Source organism: Cnephaeus nilssonii (genome assembly GCF_951640355.1).
Source record: "Cnephaeus nilssonii genome assembly, chromosome: 5".
Lineage (NCBI taxonomy): Eukaryota > Metazoa > Chordata > Mammalia > Chiroptera > Vespertilionidae > Cnephaeus > Cnephaeus nilssonii.
Window position 1 is genome coordinate 70,400,439 of NC_137076.1, and position 25,214 is coordinate 70,425,652.

General features: G+C 38.0%; 2 protein-coding genes and 1 pseudogene across 4 annotated transcripts in view; 2 read left to right on the forward strand and 1 right to left on the reverse strand.

The window, feature by feature from the left end:
- Window positions 1–1,436: 1,436 nt before the first annotated feature.
- On the forward strand, window positions 1,437–6,911 carry IL2 (interleukin 2; the record flags this gene model as incomplete). Its single annotated transcript, XM_079770303.1, has 4 exons — window positions 1,437–1,583; window positions 1,674–1,733; window positions 4,290–4,430; window positions 6,720–6,911. The coding sequence occupies 4 exons, from the start codon at window positions 1,437–1,439 to the stop codon at window positions 6,828–6,830; spliced, it is 459 nt and encodes a 152-aa protein (XP_079626429.1). The 3' UTR covers window positions 6,831–6,911.
- A 1,157-nt stretch (window positions 6,912–8,068) lies between these two features.
- On the forward strand, window positions 8,069–9,526 carry LOC307099114 (dnaJ homolog subfamily A member 1-like; annotated as a pseudogene). The gene is made up of 2 exons: window positions 8,069–8,206; window positions 8,444–9,526. The product of its transcript is annotated as a dnaJ homolog subfamily A member 1-like (transcript).
- Window positions 9,527–15,485: 5,959 nt separating this feature from the next.
- Window positions 15,486–25,214, reverse strand: part of ADAD1 (adenosine deaminase domain containing 1) — a gene marked incomplete at both ends in the record, with an annotated part of 37,360 nt that continues 27,631 nt past the window's right edge. For both annotated transcript variants that reach the window (XM_079770302.1, XM_079770301.1), the window contains 2 exons: window positions 15,486–15,599; window positions 24,547–24,679. In XM_079770302.1, the coding sequence (XP_079626428.1) occupies window positions 15,486–15,599; window positions 24,547–24,679 (247 nt within the window). The remainder of the gene's footprint in view (window positions 15,600–24,546; window positions 24,680–25,214) is intronic.

Consider the following 25,214-nt stretch of genomic DNA (forward strand, 5'->3'; position numbering starts at 1 on the left):
TGTACAGGGGATGCTGGCCAGATCCTAGTATCTTTCTCCTAAAGGAAGTGCAATGGCATGCAAATCCCAGTCAGTAATCTTCCTTCAGAGAGACAAACTTGGGATCCCTATTGTTATGCCTTTTTTTTCTGTCTCATATTGAAAGAAATATAAGCAATGTGTGGGGGGGGGAAGAGAGAGAGGGAGGGAGGGAGAGAGGGAGAGAGAGAGAGAAAGAGAGAGAGAGAGAGAGAGAGAGAGAGAGAGAGAGAGAGAGAAGGCACATGGTGGGGGAGGGAGGATTTAATAGCTCAGGTGGTCCCTGAAAAAATCAAGAGGAAAAGCATTCTCCAGTGTGGCAACATTGCAACTCTTAAAAAAAAAAAATATATATATATATATATATATATATATATAATTGATTTTTTACAGCGAGGAAGGGAGAGGGATAGAGAGATAGAAACATGGATGAGAGAGAAACATCAGCTGCCTCCTGCACACACCCCACTGGGGATGTGCCCACAACCAAGGTACATGCCCTTGACTGAAATCGAACCTGTGACCCTTCAGTTTGCAGGCCGATGCTCTATCCACTAAGCCAAACCGGTTAAGGCAATATTGCAACTCTTGTTATATTCCCTTGATGCCCAGCAGAAATAAATTTGCCACGCACACGCACACACACACATCAGTACCCTTGGATGTGTTATGAATATTTATTTACTGAACACTATATGTTTTTTAAAAGTACAGCAGATAGTAGGAGATTTAAACAGATACAAAAAACATGTTCAAATTAAAACAGCAGAAAACAGCATCTCAAGATCAATGACCATAATATGTATCCTAATCTTAGTATTTCTCTAGCTTATTATGTAAGAATTAATCTATCATGTTGTACTCATTAGCTCAGGCATTGTGTAGATGAAAAGGCAAAACCATCCTGAAACAGGAAACCAATATTCTTCCTGTCTAATCAACAAATCTAAACATTTATTCTTTTCAACTATTTGCTCCAGCTCTCGTCCACCACAACAGGGTGAGCCACATGTTCAGCATAGTTTTACAACAAAGAGAACATTTTCATGAGCTACTTTTGTCTCCCCACCCCCTTAATGAAAGAGGAGGAAAAACTGTTTCATACAGAAGGCGTGAGGCATATGCATTGGAACTGCCACAAAAGTGTGGGCTAATGTAACCAAGAGGGATTTCACCTACATCCATTCAGTCAGCTCACGGGGGTTTAAAGAAATTCCAAAGAGTCATCAGAAGAGGAAAAATAAAGGTAATGCTTTTTGCCACACAGGTAAAGTCTTTGAAAATATGTGTAATATGTAAAATATTTTGACACCCCCATGATATTTTTCCAGAATTAACAGTATAAATTGCTCCTTTTGCTCAAGAGCTCTCTATCAGCTCTGTAATCACTACTCGCATCAACCTCACCTCCTGCCACAATGTACAAGATGCACTTCTTGTCTTGTATTGCACTAACTCTCGCATTCATCGCAGACGGTGCACCTACCTCGAGCTCCAGCCAGGAAACACAGCAGCAGCTGGAGCAACTGATACTGGATCTGCAGCGGCTTCTGAATGGAGTCAGGGTATGTATATTCCTTGCTTGCTAAAATGACTCCCTTTAACTTTTCTGCCTGGAGTACACTTTGTAATAACAGTCTGTTTTGTTTTCTCAGAATGACAAGAACTCCAAACTCCCCATGATGCTCACGTTTAAGTTTTACATGCCCAGAAATGTAAGTACAACTTTCTAAGTTCATTTTGTGTTTTATTAAGATGCAAAGTAAAATGGAAATTTGCACACTGATTATATTAATGGCATCTCACCTGAGAAAAAGTATTAGTATCTTCAATATTTTTAAATATATATATCCAGGTTTGATAATGGGGCTTTTGTAAAATGGCTTTGCCTATGTAATTTTTAGATGTCCTTGTTTGTATTTGGAGGAAAAGGGGTTGGGAAGAAAAGAAGATAATAATATTCTCATTTCATTACTGGGACAGTTTTAAAACAAGATTATGTGAATTTACTGCTTCATTTGAAAATGTAAAACTCTACAGATATCTATTATTTACTTTTACCATGAAATTACCAAAACCAACATCAGAGCAGCCCACTTTAAAATAAATCCTGTGTCCTAGGACAGTGGTCGGCAAACTCTTTAGTCAACAGAGCCAAATATCAACAGTACAACGATTGAAATTTCTTTTGAGAGCCAAATTTTTTAAACTTAAACTTCTTCTAACGCCACTTCTTCAAAATAGACTCGCCCAGGCCATGGTATTTTGTGGAAGAGCCACACTCAAGGGGCCAAAGAGCCGCATGTGGCTCACGAGCTGCAGTTTGCCGACCACAGTCCTAGGAGAAATTTCTAAGAGTCTGCCTTTGAGAGGCAACATAGCACTAATCCATAGCCCAGACCTGAGGGCCAGATCTGAACTGAAATCTCAGCTCTACCATGTCCTAGCTTTTATGAACTTGGGCAGTTACCAGCTCTCTTTGTGACTGTTTCTTGTCTACATCTGTGAATAACTATACATACTTCATATAGTTCTGTGAGGGAGGATGAGTGCATAAATGTAAAGGACTCTCTACAAGCATCTGGCATATGGTGAACACCATACAAGCATTTGCTATTATTAGTACTAAAGAGTAAAGACAAAATTCTTCCTGGGGAGCATAAAGTACAATTGTGGACTTACACATCTTTTATGCCAACAGTCCTAGAGACTTACACTAGATGATTCATTTTCCAAGTTTAAAAGCTCCATTTGGTTGTTTTGGGATTCAGGTAGTTAGATAAACATAGATCATCCAGGCCCCTATTGCTAAGAGAGGAATGCTAACAGCTATGTGCGTCAACAGAGAACAGGCAAAACCAGTGCTGGGAAAAGCCTGTCCTGGGAATCCACGCCCAGCGGGGGAAATGGGATTTAAAGGATCATAGATGCAATTCCATTGATCTGCCTCTTACTCACTCAAGTTATGCTTCAAGCTACTCTTTTAAAAGATGAAAAGGAAATAATTTAGTGATCTCCTCCAGCTGAATCAGAGACACATATATCTTACCTCCAGCAACTTAAAAGACTGACTTTTCTAAGGGGACTAACTCCAAGTTGCCCATGCCGAAAACTCCAGCCTTGAACTTGTAGAACCTGTTCTGCAGTAGCAAGTTGAGAGGCCAGCAGATGAAAATGTCATAAGACCTGTGTGGTGCAGTGCTACCTCTCCCTCTGAAGATTGCTAGAAAGATAACATGAGATGTGTGCATAGTTTAGAGGGTGGTAGATTCTTTGAAATCTAACAGTTTCTAAATGACAACTCAAGATCTATTTGAAACCAAAGTGATGTGATAAACTCCATTCACTTGTTCATTTTACAACCATTCCATGTTTCTAAAATATTTCAGTAAATGATAAAAACATTTAATTCAAAGGATTCTGGGTTAATGCTATAAAGATAAAACTGAAACTTAATCCTGGCTACTCCTGCTCATGTGGCCTTGGGAGAACACAAAATCTGAGATTTACTTTCCTTATTTGTAACATGAAGATAATATTGCATTGCCTATCTCAAAGTGTGGCTGTGAGACTTAAATGGACTTATTTAGGAGAAAACACTTTGGAATTACAATGTACCATAGAAGTGTGAAATATTATCATTATGTGTGTATGTCTAAATCAGAAGGCCCATTCAAAAATACTTCAAGTATTGCAATGTTTTATTTGGTTGGTACAAATCATTTTTAAAATGCTTAATGTACTTACTATAGAAAAGTAAACAATTAAGATGCAATTATATGTGACTAACTATTTTGAAAGCCAATCTTATACACAGTTACAATGGCCAATGTATAAAATGTTGGACTGTGACCGATGGCATCCGAGAGCTCCTTCTGTCCTAACATTCTATGATTCTCACCTCTTAAAACCATGAAACACTAGAATCATAAACTGTGACTCATACTTCCACATTCCTACTCTGGTCCTAATAATTCAGCCTATATCTGTGACTTGCAATTAGATGCAGAAATGTTGCCGCTTTGCAAAACCAAATTAAGCTGAAATTAATGATTATTTGTTAACTAACAATTATTTCTAATCGTGGGTAGCTGACCTCTAGTTTTTCCAGTCTTATCATGTAAACTCTATGGGTCCAGCTTGACAGTAATGCTGAGAACAGAGAGAGTGGTAAAAACTATGTCCTGCTACTCTTAAAATAAATTTGAGGGTACATTGATTGACTTTTGCGTCAAGGTAAACTAACCTAATAATTATTTTTATTATTCCAGGCCACAGAATTGAAACATCTGCAGTGTCTAGTCGAAGAACGTGAAGCTCTGGAGAAAGTGCTAAAGTTAGATCAAAGCAAAAGCTTGAGCAATATCACGGAATTAATGAGCAATGTCAATGTACTCGCTCAGAACCTGAAGGTAAGGGAATACTTCATTTGCTCACCTGGAAAGAAAATACATGGAGGGGAGGGGCATTTTAGAGTAGTATAGCATTTTTTGTGTTTGTGAAGTGCTCATACATTTTAAGTCCACGGTGAGCATGAATCATTTGTGTGTTAGGTGATACACTGTGGAGCTGGGAAGAATAAGGTATAAGGGTAAGAGCCAGAAGGTTTCCACCCACCATCCACAGAGGGACAAGCCCCTGGCCCTGCAGTCACCCCTCACATTGATGCAATACTGAGAGTAGGAGAAAAAACTGAACTGAATGTCACAGAAAGCACAGTTTTCATTATGTATTTTTTTAATTCCTTCAGGTCATTTTCCAGATTTACCAACACTGATTATCTAAAAGGCCTTTTAAATGGGGTTTCCCTACCACTGGTAGAAGGACTAAGAGATTGGTCTAAAAATCAGCAACCATTAAAATGGCCAATGGATTAGATAATTAACTCCTTATTAAGAGGCAATACTTTCAAAACCTTACGTATTTTTAAACGCAGAGGAAGCATGAAATATACAAGGGACTCAGGTGATGTAAAAGAGATTCATGTCTCTTTTTTTCATCCAATCTGCCAAAGTACAAAATTCATGAGTTAATAGGTATCCTAAATAAACAGTGTAATTTTAATGATAGTATAACCAAGGTTCTAAAAATCTTAACTGTTTCTGAATAGAAGTCATTTTATTAATAGACTGTTCCTTTCATTTAATTCTTCAAAAATACATTGAGAGCAATGTCATCTAGACATTGATAGACTGTTTCTCATCTATGTTAAAAGGCATGCTCTAAATTTTTTTACCAATATCAGAAAACTGACTCTAAGTTCTTGATGCAAAATTAAGAGAATATTATGTGAAAATCAGAGACTCCGAGTTTCAAAAGCCCGATGTTTTAAAAAATCTCACCCTGTAAGAGGTTATAATATTTAATTGTATGTAAAAAAAGTATGTAACACTACAACAGTTTATTTAAAGGGAATGGATACTTTATCTCACTTGGTTATGTTCCCAGGATAGGTATTACTTCAAAATTAAAAAGCCCTCTTTTATCTTACTATATATCAGAATATTTTCCTACTTTGTCAGCTAAAAGCAAAGTTGAAATAGCTCCTATTGGCAGATGAAATTAATTTCCAACAAGTCAGTCCACAAAACAAAATCTCCAATGTTTAAACTTTCAAAAGTTGGTCCTTTATTGATACTGAGTTGGGGGGGGAGAGGGTCGTGGTAATGACTATTTATGAAACTTTTTCACACAAATTACCCCCAAACAAAAGCTTGTCCTAACTTACTCTTGACTGGCTCTATCTCATTAGGGGGAAAATATGTAGAGATTCATTCAAATAGAATAACAGAAGACTTGAGGTTTAAAAAAGAAAGTATAATGTGTATATCACTGGTACTGCACACATGTAACCTATATAGATTTAAACCCAGAGGAAAGGAGGGTTAAAAACTTGATTTTGCATACATTTAATGAAATATTTGTTTACACCTGTTTTCATTTAAAATGCTTACTTGGCCCTAGCTGGTTTGGCTCAGTAGATAGAGTGTCATCCATGAACTGAAGGGTCCCTGGTTCAATTCCAGTCAAGGGCATGTACCGCAGTTGCAAGCTTGATCCTGTGCAGAAGGCAACCAATTGATATGTCTCTCTCTGTTTCTTCTCCTCCCACTCTCTCTAAAAATCAATAGAAAAATATCCTCAGGTGAGGAATAACAACAACAAAAAATGCTTACCTGGCGGGTGTGGCTCATGGCTTAGAGCATCAGCCTAAGAACCAAAGGGTCATGGGTTTGATTTGTCAAGAGCATGTATCTCCATTGCAGGTTCATTCCCTGTCCCCAGCTGGCATATGTGTGGGAGGCAACCAATAGATGTCTATCTCACATCAATGTTTCTCTCTCTCTCTCCCTCTCTCTTCTCCCACCCACCTCCCTTCTACTTTCTTTACAACGGAAAAAATATCCTCTGGTAAGGACTAGCAACAACAAAAATGCTTATTGGTATATAATTCAAGGGAAAAAATCTTGTGTTCCTTAAGATTGATAGGATTAACAACCTCAGCTTGTGTGTTACTATCACTTGGTGTCATAACAGTATAATTTCAGCACACCAATTTGATCATTTCAAGAAAATGAGATTAATATGCTTAACTTCCTTGAAAATAAAGGCCATAAACCTGTAATACTTCAATTGAGAATAATTATATCTAAGGTAAACCACCCTGAACTAAAAAAATAATTATAATTTTTGTGTTTTAGGGACCTGAAACGAGATTCAAATGTGACTATGATGATGAGACGGTGAACATCGTAGACTTCCTGAACAAGTGGATTACCTTTTGTCAAAGAATCTTCTCAACACTGACTTAAGTGCTTCCCATTTAAAATGTTATCAGGCTTTCTATTTATTTAAATATTTAAAAATTATATTTATTTTTTGATGTATGGTTTGCTACCTTTTGTAATTATTGTTCTTCGTCTTCAGATGATAAATATGGATCTTTTAAGATTCTTTTTGTAAGCCCTAAGGGCTCTAAAATATACATAAATTATTTATCCCAAAGTATTTATTTTTATATTGAATTGTTAAATATAATGTATATGTAGTTCAATTCATAAAATTATTTAATAAAGGTGATGAATAACAACAAGCACAGAGTAATCACTAAAATATTTCCAAATTACTTCTCTGACCTCAAAAGACAGCTGAGATGCCTTCCCCTGGAAGGTATGTGGAATAAGGAAATGGGCTTCTCAAAGCTCTTGCTTTCTCCTACCAGGAGCTGATCAGTTCCTTAGTTTTAGTCTGAGAAAACCTCATCAAATTACATGATTTTATATCTCCACAAACAAGATGCTAAACACAAACATTCTTGAAACTCTTCAGATAATTGATGTGTCTCTCCATCCATTTCCCAACATCTTACACATTGTTCTCTGTCCTTAGGAGTCTCCCGGCCTACTGGCTTTTCACTGGGTCCTGCCCCTGGGGAACTCTGGTGGGAAGTGGGAGGGATAGAAAAGATTCCCGATTTTCCCCATGGAGTGGTTGTGCCTCTCAGCCAAGGCGGCTCTCTCAAGATTTTTTCCCTCTGGGTTCTGCTAACTTTTCTTTCCACTCCTCCCTTTAAGCCAGGCGTGGTGCACTTCTACTGTTACCAGCTCCAGGTACTGTACTCTCCCTCACAGTTTCCCTGTACTCTACCTTAGTAAATCATCTCTTTATGAGATCCTCCTTGAATTATTCTGAGTATGCTGTTTCCTGACGCAGACACAGTAATTGTACCAGAAATAGCACCATGAAATAAACTCTCAAATAGGCTCCTGGGTCAGGATTGTTCATATAGTCAAGGACCACAATGTTAGTATGACATGGAAAATCTATGGAATGCAATAGCATCCTAATTATCATCAATAGTAGCACAGAATGAAATGCAGGAGGGCAAGGTGTTGTGAGATCCAAGGCCATGGCATTTGTTACAGCAACAATAGTTATGAAAATTGCGATTATTACCTAGATTCTTAAAATTAAAGTTATGAATATACACTTAAAAACATCCATGGAAGTCCTCATTGGCAATTTTTAAATATTCCATTTCTAGAGCAACGTGCTCTTTCCAGCTCCTCCACACCTGCCTTTGGCCACTCACCAGCTGTCAAAAATGGTAAAAGAAACCACTTACTATGATGTTTTGGAGGTCAAACCCAATGCCACCCAGGAAGAATTGAAAAAGATTTATAACCTGGCTGGCATGGCTCAGTGGTTGAATGTTGACCTATGAATCAGGAGGTCAGTTTGATTCCCACTCAGGGCATATGGCTGGGTTGCAGGCTTGATCCCTCGTGTGGACGGTGCAGGAGGCAGCCAATCAATGCTTCTCTTAAATCATTGTTTCTCTCTCTCTCTCCTCTCTCCCTCTCCCTCTCTGAAATAATGAAAAATATATTTAAAAAAAAAAGAAAAGAAAAAGGCTTACAGGTAGCTGGCCTTGAAGTACCACCTGATAAGAATCCAAATGAAGGAGAGAAGTTTAAACAGATTTCTCAAGCTTATGAAGTGCTCTCTGATGCAAAGAAAAGGGAATTATATGACAAAGGAGGAGAACAAGCAATTAAAGGAAGATGGAGTAGGTGCTGGTTTTGGCTCTCCCATGGACATCTTTGATATGTTTTTTGGAGGAGGAGGAAGGTAGAGAGAGAAAGGAAAGGTAAAAAATGTTGTCATCAGCTCTCAGTAACCTTAGATTTATATAATGGTGCAACAAGAAAACTAGCTCTGCAAAAGGATGTGATTTGTGACAAACGTGAAGGCTGAGGTGGTAAGAAAGGAACAGTAGAGTGCTGTCTTAATTGCTGAGGTACTGGAATGCAAATAAGAAATCACCAGACAGAACCTGGAATGGTTCAGCAAATTCAGTCTGTGTGCATGGAGTACCAGGGCCATGGGGAATGGATCAGTCCTAAAGATGGATGTAAAAGCTGCAATGGAAGGAAGATAGTTCGAGAGAAGAAGGTTGTAGAAGTTCATATTGATAAAGGCATGAAAGATGGCCAGAAGATAACATTCCATGGTGAAGAAGACCAAGAACCAAGACTGGAGCCAGGAGATATTATCGTTTTAGGTCAGAAAAGACCATGCTGTTTTTATGCGACAAGGAGACGACCTTTTCATGTGTATGGACATACAGCTGGTTGAAGCATCGTGTGGCTTCTAAAAGCCACTAGCTACTCCTGACAACCGAACCATAGTCATCACCTTTCATCCAGGTCAGATTGTCAAGAATGAAGATATCAAATGTGTGTTAGATGAAGGCATGCCAATTCATCATAGACCACATGAAAAGGGTCACCTAATCATCAAATTTAAGGTAAACTTTCCTGAAAATGGCTCTCTCTCTCCTGATAAACTCTCTTTGCTGGAAAAACTCTTACCTGAAAGGAAGGAAGTAGAAGAGACTGATGAAATGGACTAAGTAGAACTGGTAGACTTTGATCCAAGTCAATGGAGAAGCATATGACGATGATGACATCATCCTACGAGTGGTGTTCAATGTCAGATTTCTTAATGGGGCCAGTGAATAACACTCACTGCTGGCATTTTACTTACAGTAGTTAATGAGTGAAGGACTGTAATTGTAATATACTTACTACTTGCTATTGTTTTTAATATTTAACTATAGTAGTGTTTTAAAAGTTAAATGAAGAATAAACTCAAATACAAAAAAATAGTCCATTTCTACAGCAGTAATAGGGTATACATGGCAGAGGGCAGAGCCTGATGTAAGATCTACAAAGATGCAGTTAGACCCTCCAGGCCTCTCCCATGAAGGGCGGGAAGGAGTGAGGCCCTAAGATGTGGGATGTAGACACAGAGAATACCCATTTTCCCCTTTTCTTTAGTTGTGTCCCTTCTGAGTAAAAAACATTCCTCTCCTTAAAAGTATTCCAATGACTCACAAATTGAGGGCAATTTTCCCCAGAACTCACCTTTACCAGCTTTTATTGCCTCCAGGCCTAAAATGGGACTTGTTAAGATCTCAACATTGCTGGGGAATAGAGTGTTTAGCCAATGGGGGTGGAAAACAAGTCATGTTTGGGCTGATTTAACTGAAATTAATGAAACTCCCTGGGATTCAGAATTTAATGAGAACTTGCAAATGTCATTAATAGTTGAGTAAATGCTTAGACTCCCAAGTGGCCCCTTTCAATGATGTTGAAGCATCAGAGCCTCCCCATAGAAGAGTGCACAGGCCAGGGAAAGGCTGTGTTGGGATGGGTGAGCAGTGCAGTCTTCTCATCTTGCCCAGGAAGACACTGAGAAATGCACAGGTAAGGGAGACCCCAGCGCCACCAGAGTTCTGTGGTGGGTTTCTTCCTTAGGACCAGAAGTGACAGAGGTTGCTCCTCTGGTGCCACTGAAACCACTACACAAAATCAAATATATCTGACAACTATTGTAACACAAGGAGTGACAGAGCAGTAAATAGTATTTAAAGTCAGTTTATAGATGTATCAGGATCAAACTATTTCTAAAGAGGAAATTCTTATGCTTCCTGTCTACTTAATATTTTCTCCTTTCTCACATCAAAGAAACCATCAATTTCAGCTCATTCTCAAAGAAAATAAACTTGCATTTGTAACTCACAGTGATCCTTCATTAACTGTTATAAAGTCTGACAACAATTCCTACCAATCCCCATCAATATATTCAAAGCATTTTTACATATTTCACATACACATTATGATCAAATTATTTTTCGCAAGTTTCATCTAAGGCTCTCTTAAAATAATGCTCACATCATTTCATGTGCAAAATAAAATTATCTAAAAATACCTCCCAATTTAAAAATTCTAAATTTCTATAACAGATGAAATGTATGTTTTACCCTGTATAGGCACTGCCTTAATACGTGATGAACACGACTATATTTTTTATTAAAAAGTTCCATGGCACAGATAAGAAAATGGAATTACTGAACGTGGGAGGTAAAAACAGGCTGCCTAAGTCCCAGATCTGACTGTCCAGGGCTCTATCTATCCCTGGCCCCACACAGACTCCTCAAACATTGAAGGGACTCAACACTAAAATCTCCATTCATAATCCATCACTCATGCCAATAATTTAACTATGAAATATTCTTGCTAAAATTTTGAACTTGACTTTGAAAGCCTCTAGATTTAACTATTTGATTCAGGAAATACAGAGGACAAAATACCATGTTAAATGACCTCATGGAAATGTAGGCAACAAAAAATGAGTTTGTGGGATACTTCAAACAAAAGCCCATTTTTCAAGAACTAAATTAAGAGAAAAAATGTGAGAAAATGTATAGATTACTAGATATTTAACAAACATACAAATTTTAATATATGTAATTTTGATCTTGGTTCTAACACTCTATAATTTATGAGATAATGGGAGAATTACTATTAATTTTTCAGGTGTGCTAACTGAATTGTGGTTATACATATGTGGCACTAAAGAGTCTTCACATTTTACAGATACATATCAGAGTATCTTCAGAAGAAATAATATGTCTGATATTTGTTCTAACATAAACCAATTTGGGAAGGTATATATCAAACAAGATTGCCATTTTTTAATAATTGAGTTTGGTGATAGGTACTAGTACATGGGGATTCATTTACTATTCTACTTTTGTATGTTTGCAAATTTCCATAAGTAAACAAAAAAATGTTGTGGAGTGGCATTTGAATGTATGTCATTTCCCTATACAAAATCCTTCAAGAGCTCCCTTTCTGCCTCCCAAATTGAGAAAAAATGCTAGATTCAATTCTCAACTTCTCCATCAAGAGTTCTATACTCTAGCCTCAAAGACTGACATTTCCCCTCTAATCTTTGCTTTATTACATCCTTACAAATTTTAACTATTCTTCAATGCTTGCTCAGATAACAGAACCTTAGAACTTAGGACTTCAATTTAGATGCAACTAGTTTAGTGGTTTTTTAACAACTTCAGAAGTTTAGAAGTCTGAATTTAGTAGTTTACTTTTCATCAAGCAAAACATCTTATGCAACCCAATACATAATAGGTAAAAGAAGATACACATTGCTGCTTCGATGAAGGGTAGCTTGGAGCCCTTTCTAATAAGCATCCACCCCTGAAAAATAATATTCTAGTATCAATTTCATCCCTGCAATAAATGAAAAACTGAGCTAAGAAGATTAAATGACTTTTAACAGTCATAAAGGCCAATGGGTTTCAAGCCATCTCCTGCCCTTTCCACTAAATGGCAGCCTTCTACTAAATTCCATTTCCTTCATTCTTTACATAATCTCTCTTGATACACCTCTCTAGATATGATCTTTCTCTAAACCAAAACAGTACATATAACTGAGTAGACATAACACATAGAGACACTCTGTGACTATATGTTAAATAAATAAGGGATACTTACTAGATTGCCTGTAAAACAGTTGGGTATATTCACTTTTCCTTATTAAAACTAAATTTCTTGAGAAAATAAATTATCTTTTACTGATTTTCATGGCAGTGTTTAACATAGGGCCTTTACTATTTAGGCAAAACTTTCAGAGGCAAGTATTAACCACTTGGTACTCTTCCTTATTTTTTAAGTGTCAATCCAAAGCAAAATACCCATAAATGTGAAGAGCCAAGAGAAGGTGAAAGATCTTGCATTTTCAAAAGCAAGTTAACTATCAAAAAATAATAGAAATAAAGGCTGGAAATCAGCTGTGGAAGGAAATAATTCAGAAGAGAGACTGAAAATATTTAAGAAGAAAATACTAATTTGGAGGAATAACCAATAAATATCATCTAAGTCAGTGGTTCTCAACCGTTTTAATGCCGCGACCCTTTAATACAGTTCCTCATGTTGTGGTGACCCCCAACCATAAAATTATTTTCGTTGCTACTTCATAACTGTAATTTTGCTACTGTTATGAATTGGAATGTAAATATCTGTGTTTTCCGATGGTCTTAGGCGACCCTGCTAGCAGTTCTCAACCTGTGGGTCGCGACCCACAGGTTGAGAACCGCTGCTGTAGAGAACCAAGCTTTCTGCCCGCTCTGGCCGGCCCAGGCCTCCGCTCAAGACTACAAAATTTCAATTATAGAAGATAAATAAATCCCAACAAAAATGGCTGGGGCCATGGAGCCAGCAGGAGGCTTGGGTTTCCCCAGCGATGGAGGAAGCCAAACTTCCTGGCCAGCCCTGGGCTCCGCTCAAAGTTGCAAAGTTTCAATTATAGAAGATAAATAAATCCCAGATACCAGGGCCTCCGCTTGGGTTGCCGGGGGGCGTGGCCATGCTGCAAACCACCACAGACCCCTCGCCCAGGCCACCCCACGCCCCAAGGGAACCGCCACCCTGATCCGGGACACCCTTCAGGGCAAACCAGCCGGCCCCCACCCGTGCACCAGGCCTCTATCCTATCTAATAAAAGAGTAATATGCAAATTGATCATCACTCCAACAAAGAAGATGGCTGTCCCTATGTGGTCAAAGATCCTGCCCCCATGTGGACACAAGATGGCCACCACAAGATGGCCAGCAGGGGAGGGCAGTTGGGAGGGACCAGGCCTGCAAGGGAGGGCAGTTGGGGGCAATCAAGCCTGCAGGGGAGGGCAGTTAGGGGTGACCAGGATGGCAGAGGAGGGAAGTTGGGGATGACCAGGCCTGCAGGGAAGGGCAGTTGGGGGGGAGGACACAGGCCTGTAGGGGAGAGCAGTTGGGGGGGACCAGGCCTGCAGGGGAGGACAGTTGGGAGGGACCAGGCCTGCAGGGGAGGACAGTTGGGAGGACCCAGGCCTGTAGGGGAGAGCAGTTAGGGGTGACCAGGCCTGCAGGGGAGGGCAGTTAGGGGTGACCAGGCCCGCAGGGGAGCAGGCTGCCAGGGGAGCAGTTAGGCATCAATCAGGCTGGCAGGGGAGTGGTTAGGGGGTGATCAGGCTGGCAGGCAGAAGTGGTTAGGGGCAATTAGGAAGGCAAGCAGGCAAGCAGTTGGGAGCCAGCAGTCCTGGATTGTGAGAGGGATGTCCGACTGCCTGTTTAGGACCGATCCTACTGGGATCAGGCCTAAACGGGCAGTCGGACATCCCTCGAGGGGTCCTAGATTGGAGAGGGTGCAGGCTGGGCTGAGGGACACACACCCCTGTGCACGAATTTCATGCACCGGGCCTCTAGTCCTATATAATAAAGGGCTAATATGCAAATTGACCCCTTAGGAGTTCAACTGCCCGCTATGACATGCGCTGACCACCAGGGGGCAGTGCAGAATGAAGGCAGGCCCCAGCCGGTAGCTGGAGGAAGGAAGGCCCCCATTGGTCATGATTGCCATCCAGGCCTAGGGACCCTAGCAGTGCACAAATTTCATGCACTGGGCCTCTAGTAAATTTGATGAAGATTCAAGCTAAGAGGGATAAAGTCTGAGAACCAATAATGTTTAAATAATTCACCTGTGACTGAAACTAAGGAATAAGTTGAAGAGGCTAAAGTATGAAATAAATGCATAGCTTTACTAAAGATAAATATTCTAACTCAAGAGTAACTAAACTTTCCCTTCTCATCTAAGCATTATAACTGTATAAACAAATATAAAGCTAAACAATCTTTTAGTGATCTTATTATAAAGAATTCACATTTGGATGATCTTATAGGACACTTGAAATTGAGCAATCTTAAAAGCATTCATGATAATCTTCTATTAATCAGAATAACTCATTTATCAAATTATTCCCTAACATGTTTAACATTTTTCTGCATTTACATGTGCAGTTTGGCATAAGAAATGGGTGTTTTAGTTACTGGTTTTTACTATCACGTAGTATGGTGATTGCAAATATTATGCACTCAAATGTCTGTTGAATTAACCAACAAATGAGTAAAAATTATTATTTGTATTCTTGGATTATAATTTTTAATTTAAAAAAATTAAGTGAGCCTGGCTGGTGTGGCTTAGTGGTTGAGCATCAACTTATAAACCAGGAGGTCATGGTTCAATTCCAGGTCAAGGCACATGCCCGGGTTACAGGCTTGATCCCCAGCGTGGGAAGTGCAGGAGGCAGCAATCAATGATACTCTCTCATCATTTATGTTTCTATCTCTCTCTCTCCCTCCCTTCCTCTCTCTGAAATCAATAATAAATATATTTTTAAAAAATTAAGTGAGATGCCAGGACACAATGTTGAATATCTTTTGCTGTATGAATAGCTTTAAAACAAAAACTTAAAAGAAAGAATTTTCTCTTGAACTGCAAAAAGGGTAATGGCTTTATTTATTTTTATGTTTGTAAAAATAAATACAAAATGGCTACAATAATGAATAAGGTAATTATTTTTCTAAAAAGTAAAACTTCAAAACCCTAATGCTTCAATGTACTTTGACATGAATATTTACAAATTTTCAGCTATCTCTAAGGCACTGGTATTGTAAGATTCTGATTTTGAAAGCTGAAAATCACCAATATAACATATTTTTAATTTACTAGTCAAAACACACCAAAAAAAGAAAAGATTTTTAATGTGACAATGGATTGCCTAATTCACATACTAAATTGCTCTATACAGGGAGATTTCACAATCCAGGCGCCATAGCCATGCTGCTGTAAGTAGGATTTCAACAAAGTTTTAGCTTCTTGATAGGATCCAGACAAACACTATAGAAAGAAAAAAAAATGAATTATAGAACATAGGCAGAATTTGATTTATGAAAAATAAGTATCTCTTAATTTTGTCTCTTCAGTTTGACATTTTAAAAATTAAAATATTTAATCACTGCTCAGTGTGGCTCAGTGGTTGAACATCGACCCAAATGACTTTTAAAGCCAAGTTTTAAATTTTGAAATCTAAATAATAATTGTTTTTATTTGTGGATTGTGCTTTTGGTTGTCATATCTAAGAAAATTTTCCCTAATTTAAGAATATAAGTATTTTCTCATGTTTTCCTTGGAAGTTTCATAATTTTAGCTTTTTTAGATCTATGATCAATTTTGAGGTTCTTTTTGTTTGCATGACTAGTATAAGTCTAAATTAATTTTTTTATTTTACTCATGGATATTCCATTGTCCCAGTACCATTAGTCGAAAAACTATTCTTTCTCCCATTCAATTACCTTAGCACCTTTGTACAAAATCAATTGACCATAAGTATGTGGGTTTATTCTATTCCATTGATCTATCTGTCTCTATCATTATATCAATACATTCTTTTTTAAAATTTTTTAAATTTCTTTATTGATTAAGGTGTTATATGTGTCCTTATTCCCGCATTACCCACCCCCCCAACCCCAACTCATGCCCTCACCCCCCTGTTGTCTGCGTCCATTGGTTAGTATTATATGCATGCATACAAGTCCTTTGGTTGATCTCTCCCCCTTACCCCCACCCTCCCCTACCTTCCCTCTGAGGTTTGACGGTCTGACCGATGTTTCTCTGTCTCTGGATCTATTTTTGTTCATCAGTTTATGTTGTTCATTATATCCCATAAATGAGTGAGATCATGTGATATTTATCTTTCTCTGACTGGTTTATTTCACTTAGCATAATGCTCTCCAGTTCCATCCATGCTGTTGCAAATGGTAAGAACTCCTTTTTTACCGCAGCATAGTATTCCATTGTGTAGATGTACCACAGTTTTTTAATCCACTCATCTGCTGATGGGCACTTAGGCTGTTTCCAAATCTTAGCTATTGTAAATTGTGCTGCTATGAACATAGGGGTGCATATATCCTTTCTAATTGGTGTTTCTAGTTTCTTGGGATATATTTCTAGAAGTGGGATCACTGGGTCAAATGGGAGTTCCATTTTTAGGTTTTTGAGGAAACTCCATACTGTCCTTCACAGTGGCTGCACTAGTCTGCATTCCCACCAGCAGTGCACGAGGGTTCCTTTTTCTCCGCATCCTTGCCAGCACTTGCTGTTTGTCGATTTGTTGATGATAGCCATTCTGACAGGTGTGAGATGGTACCTCATTGTCATTTTGATTTGCATCTCTCGGATGATTAGTGACTTTGAGCATGTTTTCATGTCTCTTGGCCTTCCTTCTGTCTTCTTTCGAAAAGTATCTATTTAGGTACGTTGCCCATTTTTTTATTGTGTTATCTTCCTTTTGTTAAGTGTATGAGTTCCCTGTTAATGTTGGCTTGATTACTGTGCCTTTATGATAGATTTTGAAATGAGGTAGGATAAGTCTACCAATTTTATTCTTTTCAAAAATTGTTTTAGTTCTTCTATATCCTTTGGATTTACACATCAATTTAAGAATCAGCTTGCCAATTTCTACACAAAAGCCTGCTGCATTTTTTAAGGAGTTTACATTGAATGCATAGATTAATTTGGACAGAATTGACATCCTAACAATAATGAGTTTTCCAATCCATGAAATGGTATATCTCTCCATTTATTTAGGTCTTTAATTTCTCTCAGAAATGTTTCATCATTTTCAGTGCACAGGTCTTATACTTCTATTGTTTAATTTATTCCTAAATATTTTTCATGCTACTGTGAATGAAATTGTTTTCCCAATTTTAATTTTGGAGTATTCATTCCATATATATTTATTTTTGGAATTTATTTTTCTATATTGTTCTTGTATGCTGAATTCACACATGTAGATATTTGTTTTTGACACATTTCATAAGATAATTTACATATAAGATTACATCATTTAAGATGTTTTTCTTCTTCCTTTCCAGTCTTTTTCTTGCAAGAATAATGTTGAATAGACATAGTAAGATCTGACATTCTTGCCTTCTTCCCCAATCTTGGGGGGAGAAGAGAGGAAGAGTAGTCAGTCTTTCACCAGTAAGTGTGAATGTCAATGGTAGATTTATAGTTCATGCTGTTTATCAAGATGAGGAAGTTCCCTAGCTGGTTTGGCTCAGTGGATAGAGGGTCAGCCTCTGCGGACTGAAGGGTCCCAGGTTCAATTCCAGGCAAGGGCACCTAGGTTGCAGGCTCCTCCCTGGTCAAGGCACATGCAGGAGGCAACCAATCGATGTTTCTCTCACATCGATAGTTCTCACTCTCTTTCCCGTCTCTTCTACTCTCTCTAAAAATCAATGGGAAAATATCCTCAGGTGAGGTTTTTTTTTTTTAAAAAAAAAGATAAGGAAGTTTACGTCTACTTTTTATTTGTTCAGTGTTTTTATTGTGAATAGGTGTTGGGTTTCGTCAAGTATATTTCATCCATCTTTTGAGATAATTGTGTGGGTTTTGAACTTCAATTTATTCATATTATGTATATCAAATGATTTTCTGGCGTTAAATCAACCTTGCATTCCTGGAATAATTTTCTTGGTCAAGGTGTACTAGCATAATCCCTTTTATATGTTGTTGGATTTGGTCTGTCAATATCTTATTCAGCATTTCTGCATTTATGTTCCTGAGACACTGACCTTCTAAAATGAGCTGGGAAGTGTTCTTCCTTTATTGTACGAAAGAATTTTCTTATTATTTCTTCTGACTCATGGGTTATTCAGAGGTTAATTTCCAAATATATAATGATTTCTGTTGTTACACCTATACACATAGTTGTTACATGTTCCTCATGTATTAACCTTTCACCATGTTGTTCTTTGTCTCTAGTAATATTTCTCATGTCACTAAGTTGGTCCGCCACTCGCCCCAACCAGAACTGTACCCCTAGGCCAGTAAAGTTACTGACTCCCCTATTTGTTTCCTATCAGTCTGGACACATTTAGCTGACAAAGCTCCAAATCAAGACGACCCTCTCTAGTAGCAAGTCTACTACTGTTGTGGCATCCTCCCTCTGTCTGATAAAACTACAGTTCCTGCCATTCAAACTAGCAGATAGGAAGAAGAGGGACCGGAAAACTACCTTGGGCAAAAACACACAAACTCCTGTTCTGATTCAGAGTTCTAGTGGTTTTTCAAGAACATACACTTTTCAGTTTATTTTCTGCCTTTAGTCAACTTCCAAAGCTGTGAAAAGATTGTTTTTCACTATTTTGTCTAGTTTTATACTTGTTTGTACAGAGATGATTTGCAACCTTTTTATGCCACCAAAACCAGAAAATATCCAGATAAGCTTTTGTACTTAAAAATATGTTTACATACAGATAAGCCTGTAGTTAATATAATTGCTTTACAGATAGGGATTATACAGTTTGAGCATTAAGATACTGGTGAAATTAGAGACACTCACACAGTACTATATAATAAAACTGAAATTAGATTATCAGAAACAATTTACATATTTAATAACTTAATCACATGGATATGTCGTATTATGAGAACATGGTTCATATATTATGTTGAATGAAAAAAGAAGATTTAAAAAGATAATTATCCAGCCCTAACTGGTTTGGCTCAGTAGATAGAGCGTTGGCCTGCGGACTCAAGGGTCCCAGGTTCAATTCCAGTCAACGGCATGTACCTTGGTTGTGGGCACATACCCAGTGGGGAGTGTGCAGGAGGCAGCTGATAATGTTTCTCTCTCTCATCGATGTTTCTAGCTCTCTATCCCTCTCCCTTCCTCTGTAAAAAATCAATAAAATATATTTTTTTAAAAAGATAATTATCCAGGATAATCTTAATATTTTTAAATTATGCATACCCCCAAATTTATATACAAGACAAGAAACTAAAATACGATGTTTACATTTCAAGATCAATAGTATTATATTTGATTAGTAGGTGGGATTACAAATTATATTTTTCCTCTGTGCTTTAAAAAAAATTACCAAATTCTTTACTTAAACATGCATTATGTAATACTAAAAAAAAAGAATAATTTTTTTTAATACTCATCCGAGGACATGCTTATTGATTTTAGACAGGAGAAGAGAGAAACACTGATCAATTGCCTCCCATATGCACCCTCATTGGGGATTGAACCCACAACCCAGATATGTGCCTTGACTGGGAATCAAACCCACAACCTTTCTGTATAGGGGATGACGCTCCAACCAATGGAACCACACTGGTGGGGCAAAAGAATAAATATTTTTCAAGAAAGAAAAAGGTTACATAGAGACTAAAAAATAATAATACAAAAGAGCTGGTTCTTTGAAAGGATAAACAAGATTGATGAACCTCTACCAAGCTCACCAAGAAGCAGAGAGAGGACCCAAATAAAAAAAATCAGAAATGAAAGAGGTGAAATAACAACTGACCCCACAGAAATACAAAAGATTGTAAAAAAAAACAACAACAACAAAAAAAAAAACTATGAACAATTCCATTCCAACTAAATGGACAACCCAGAAGAAATGAACATATTCCTAGAAAAAATACAATTTTCCAAAACTCAATCAGGAAGAATAAAAAAATCTGAATAGGCTGATAACTATGGAGGAAATTAAAGCAGTAATCAAAAAACTTGCAATAAACAAAAGCACTCGGCCAGACAGCTTCACAGGGGAGTTTTACCAAACATTCAAAATAAATAAATAAATAAAACCTACCCTCCTCAGACTATTCCAAAAAATTCAAGAGGAAGGAACACTTCCAAGCTCTTTCTATGAAGCCAGCATTACCCTATCCCCAAACCAGATAAAGACACTACAAAGAAAGAGAATTACAGGCCAACATCCCTGATGAACACAGATGCTAAAATCCTCAACAAAAATCTAGCAAATCAGATCCAGCATTCATTAGAAAGATAATACACCATTATCAAGTGGGATTTATTCTGGGGATGCAAGGCTGGTAAAATATCTGCAAATCAATAAATGTGATACATCACATAAACAAATTGAGAGACAAAAATCACATAATCATATCAATCGATGCAGAAAAAGCATTTGACAAAATCCAACACCCTTTCTTGATAAAAACTCTCAGCAAAGTGGGAATAGAGGGATCATACCTCAACATAATAAAAGCTTTATATGACAAACCTACAGCCAACATCATACTCAATGGGCAAAAACTAAACCCATTTCCCCTAAGACAGTGGTCAGCAAACTCATTAGTCAACAGAGCCAAATATCAACAGTACAATGATTAAAATTTCTTTTGAGAGCCAAATTTTTTAAACTTAACCTTGTGCACTCGGATGTCGAGTGTGACTCGACACGGTTAGCATTAGAATAAAGGAATCGAGAAAAAAAGCAAGCGAGTGCAAAGGGTTAAACTTCTTCTAACGCCACTTCTTCAAAATAGACTCGCTCAGGCTGTGGTATTTTGTGGAAGAGCCACACTCAAGGGGCCAAAGAGCCACATGTGGCTCGCGAGCCACAGTTTGCTGACCACGGCCCTAAGAAAAGGAACAAGACAGGGATGCCTACTTTCACCACTCTTATTCAACACTAGAGGCCAGGTCCACAGGTTCGTGCACTGGTGGGGTCCCTCGGACTTGCCTGTACCTCACAATCCGAGACCCCTAGGGGGATGTCAGACTGCTGGTTTCAGCCTGATCCCTGCAGGCCAGGCCAAGGGACCCCACCTGTGCAAAAATCCATGCACGGGGCCAGTTTTGGCCTGATCCCTGCAGGCCAGGTCGAGGGACCCCATCGGTACACAAATCCGTGCACCGTCCTCTAGTCTATAATAATAAAAGTGTAATATCCTAATTAGACTGGACAGCCGAACAACCTTCTGGACATCATTCTGGATGTCCTTCTGGATGAAGCCACGGTGGCAGGGGCCAAGGCAGAGGCGGTTAGGAGCAATCAGGCAGGCAGGTGAGTGGTTAGGGGTGATCAGACAGACAGGCAGAGGCAGTTAGGGGTGATCAGGCAGGCAGGCGAGTGGTTAGGGGTGATCAGGCAGGCAGGGGGTTTAGGGGCTATCAGGCAGGCAGGCAGGCCAGCAGTTAGGAGCCAGGGGTCCCAGATTGCAAGAGGGTGCAGGCCAGACTGAGGGGAACCCCCCCCCCATGCACCAATTTTGTGCACCAGGCCTCTAGTATGCATATACGATCTTTAGTTAATCTCTTCCTGCTCTCCCTGCTCCCCCTTTCCCCCTTCCCTCTGAGATTCATCTGTTTGTTCCATGTTTCCATGCCTGTGCATTGAGCGTCTGCCCGCTGGTGGTCAGTGCACATCATAGCTACCGGTCAAAAGGCCGAATGGTCAAATGGTCGTTTAGGCTTTTATATATATAGATAGTACTGGAAGTGCTAGTCATAGTGATCAGACAAGAAGAAGAAATAAAAGGCATCCAATTTGGAAAATAAGTAAAATTGTCATTATTTGCAGATGACATGATATTGTACATAGAAAACCCTAATGACTCCATCAACAAACTACTAGATTTAATATATGAATTTGGCAATGTAGTAGGATACAAAATTAACACCCAGAAATCTATGGCTTTTTTATAACCCAAAAATGAACTCACAGAAACTAAAAAAAAAAAAAAAAAAATCCCATTTAGCATTGCAACAAAAAAATTGAGATACCTGGGAATAAACTTAACTAAGGAGTTAAAAGATCTGTACTTGGTAAACTATAGGATGTTGGAAAAAGAGATAGAGGAAGACATAAACAGATGGAAGAACATACCGTGTTCATGGATTGGTAGAATCAACATCATTAAAATGTCCATTCTACCCAAAGCAATCTATAGATTCAAAGGAATCCCCATTAAAATACCAATGGCTTATTTCACAGACCTAGAACTAACTCTCCAAAAATTCATATGGGATAAAAAGACCCTGAATAGCTGCAGCAATCCTGAGAAAGAACAAAGTTGGAGAGATCACTATACCAGATATCAAGCTATATTGCAAAGCTACTGTTCTCAAAACGGCCTGGTATGGGCACAAGAACAGACATATAGACCAATGGAACAGAACAGAGAATCCAGAAATCGACCCAAGCCATTATACTCAATTAATATTTGACAAAGGCGGCAATAGCATAAAATGGAATCAAGACAGTCTCTTCAATAAATGGTGTTAGGAAAATTGGACAGATACATGCTAAAAAATAAAACTAGACCACCAACTTACACCATACACAAAAATAAACTCAAAATGGATAAAGGACTTAAACATAAGACAGGAAACCATAAAAATCTAAGAAGAATCCATAGGCAGCAAAATAGCAGATATATGTCGGAGCAATATGTTTACCGATACAGCTCCTAGGACAATGGAAACTAAGGAGAAAATAAACAAATGGGAGTACATCAAAATAAAAAGCTTCTGCACAGCAAAAGAAACCATCAACAAAACAACAAGAATGCCCACTGCATGGGAGAACATATTTGCCAATGTTATAAGGGTTTAATCTCCAAAATTTATAGGGAACACATATAACTTAACAAAAGGAAGATTAAAAAGCCAATCAAAAAATGGGCTAAGGACCTAAATAGACACTTTTTGAAAGTGGACATATGGAAGGCCAAGAGACATATGAAAACATGCTCAAAGTCACTAATCATCCGAGAGATGCAAATCAAAATGACAATGATGATAGCCATTCTCACACCTGTCAGAATGGCTATCATCAACAAATCAACAAACGACAAGTGCTGGCGAGGATGCGGAGAAAAAGGAACCCTCGTACACTGCTAGTGGGAATGTAGACAGGTGCAACCACTGTGGAAAACAGTATGGAGTTTCCTCAAAAAATTAAAAATGAACTCCCATTTGACTCAATAATCCCACTTCTAGGAATATATCCTAAGAAACCAGAAACATCAATCAGAAAGGATATATGCACCCCTATGTTCATAGCAGCACAATTTACAATAGCTAAGATTTGGAAACAGCCTAAGTGCTCATCGCAGATGAGTGGATTAGAAAACTGTGGTACATTTACACAATGGAATACTATGCTGCTGTAAAAAAGAAAGAACTCTTACTATTTGCAACAGCATGAATGGACCCGGAGAACATTATGCTAAGTGAAATAAGCCAGTAGGAGAAAGTTAAATATCACATGATCTCACTCATTTGTGGAATATAATGAACAACATAAACTGATTAACAAAAATAGATCCTGAGACATAGAAGCATCGAACAGACAGTCAAACCTAAGAGGGTAGATAGAGGAGGTGAGTGGTAAGAGATCAACCAAAGGACCTGTATGCATGCATATAAGCATAACCAATGGACACAGACAGTAGGGGTGTGAGGGCATGTGCTGGGGAGTGGGAGTGGCCAGGGAGAAGTCAATGGGGGGAAAAGGGGACATTGTAATACTTGAAACAATATAGAATTTAAAAAAAAAGAAAGGAAGAAAAAGGTTATCTACATCACCTACTTACTCAGGCCCAAATCACCTGCTGAAATTAAAGCTATTTCACAAAATTAAGACAGAAAAATTCATTTGTTTTTTTATCATAATGTGTTAATTTAGAATAATTACCTTCTCTAGTTAGCACAGTTAATATCATGTACAGAAGAAGCTTTGTTCTCATTTTGTTTTTCTGGGCATGACAGCAGGTTTGAGCAATGTCAAAGTACACATCATATGAAGCACATACCCCCTGGCTACTTTAAGTGACAACACTTATTTACACTTCCAGTTTCTGGCATGTTTATTTAAAAATTAAGTTTACCACTACATGGCAATATCCTATATTCAGGAACTATTCAACCAATTTTTGCTACATATCATCGTAAAATTACTACCTTATTTTTTTCTTAAATTATATTCCTATGATCAACTGCATTCCTTTAAGGACTTACCTTAGCTGCATGATATGTACTAGCTTCAAGTACATCCTCTTTCTTAGCTTCACCAGCAAGCAGGTTAAATCGACTTAGCATTGCAGCCTTACACAGCCGACTTGCCATCGACACACCACTTTTAAATGGAGAACTGTGAAAGAAATGAAGCAGTCACTAATTATTATTCAATAATTTATGCTGGCAACTGTAGGGATTAACATCAACATAGAATAGACAGGTATTTACCTCAATTTATGTGCAATACATATAGTGAAATTTTTTACATAAAATATTTTTAATATAATTACTTTCTGAAGTTAATTTCTTTAATGCAATTACATTTTAAGTTATTATAGTATCAAATTAAAATTAAAGTAAAAGATAGATACTTGGTAAATTTTTATTGCTTAAAGCAAAATTAACCTATGGTGATCCAAATTAAAATAGTGGTTCTACTAAGAACTGTCCAGAAGGGGGAACAGAAATATTTTCTGAGATACAAATATCCTGCATTTTGACTAGGGTGATGGTTACACAAGTATGTATATATGTCAAAATTCGTGAAACTGTCAGTGCATTTCACTGTATGTAAACTTTGACTCACTAAAAAAGTAAAATATACACAACAACCTCCTGATCCTCCATGTATATGGGCATGTATGCACATATAGATATATTTTTTCTAT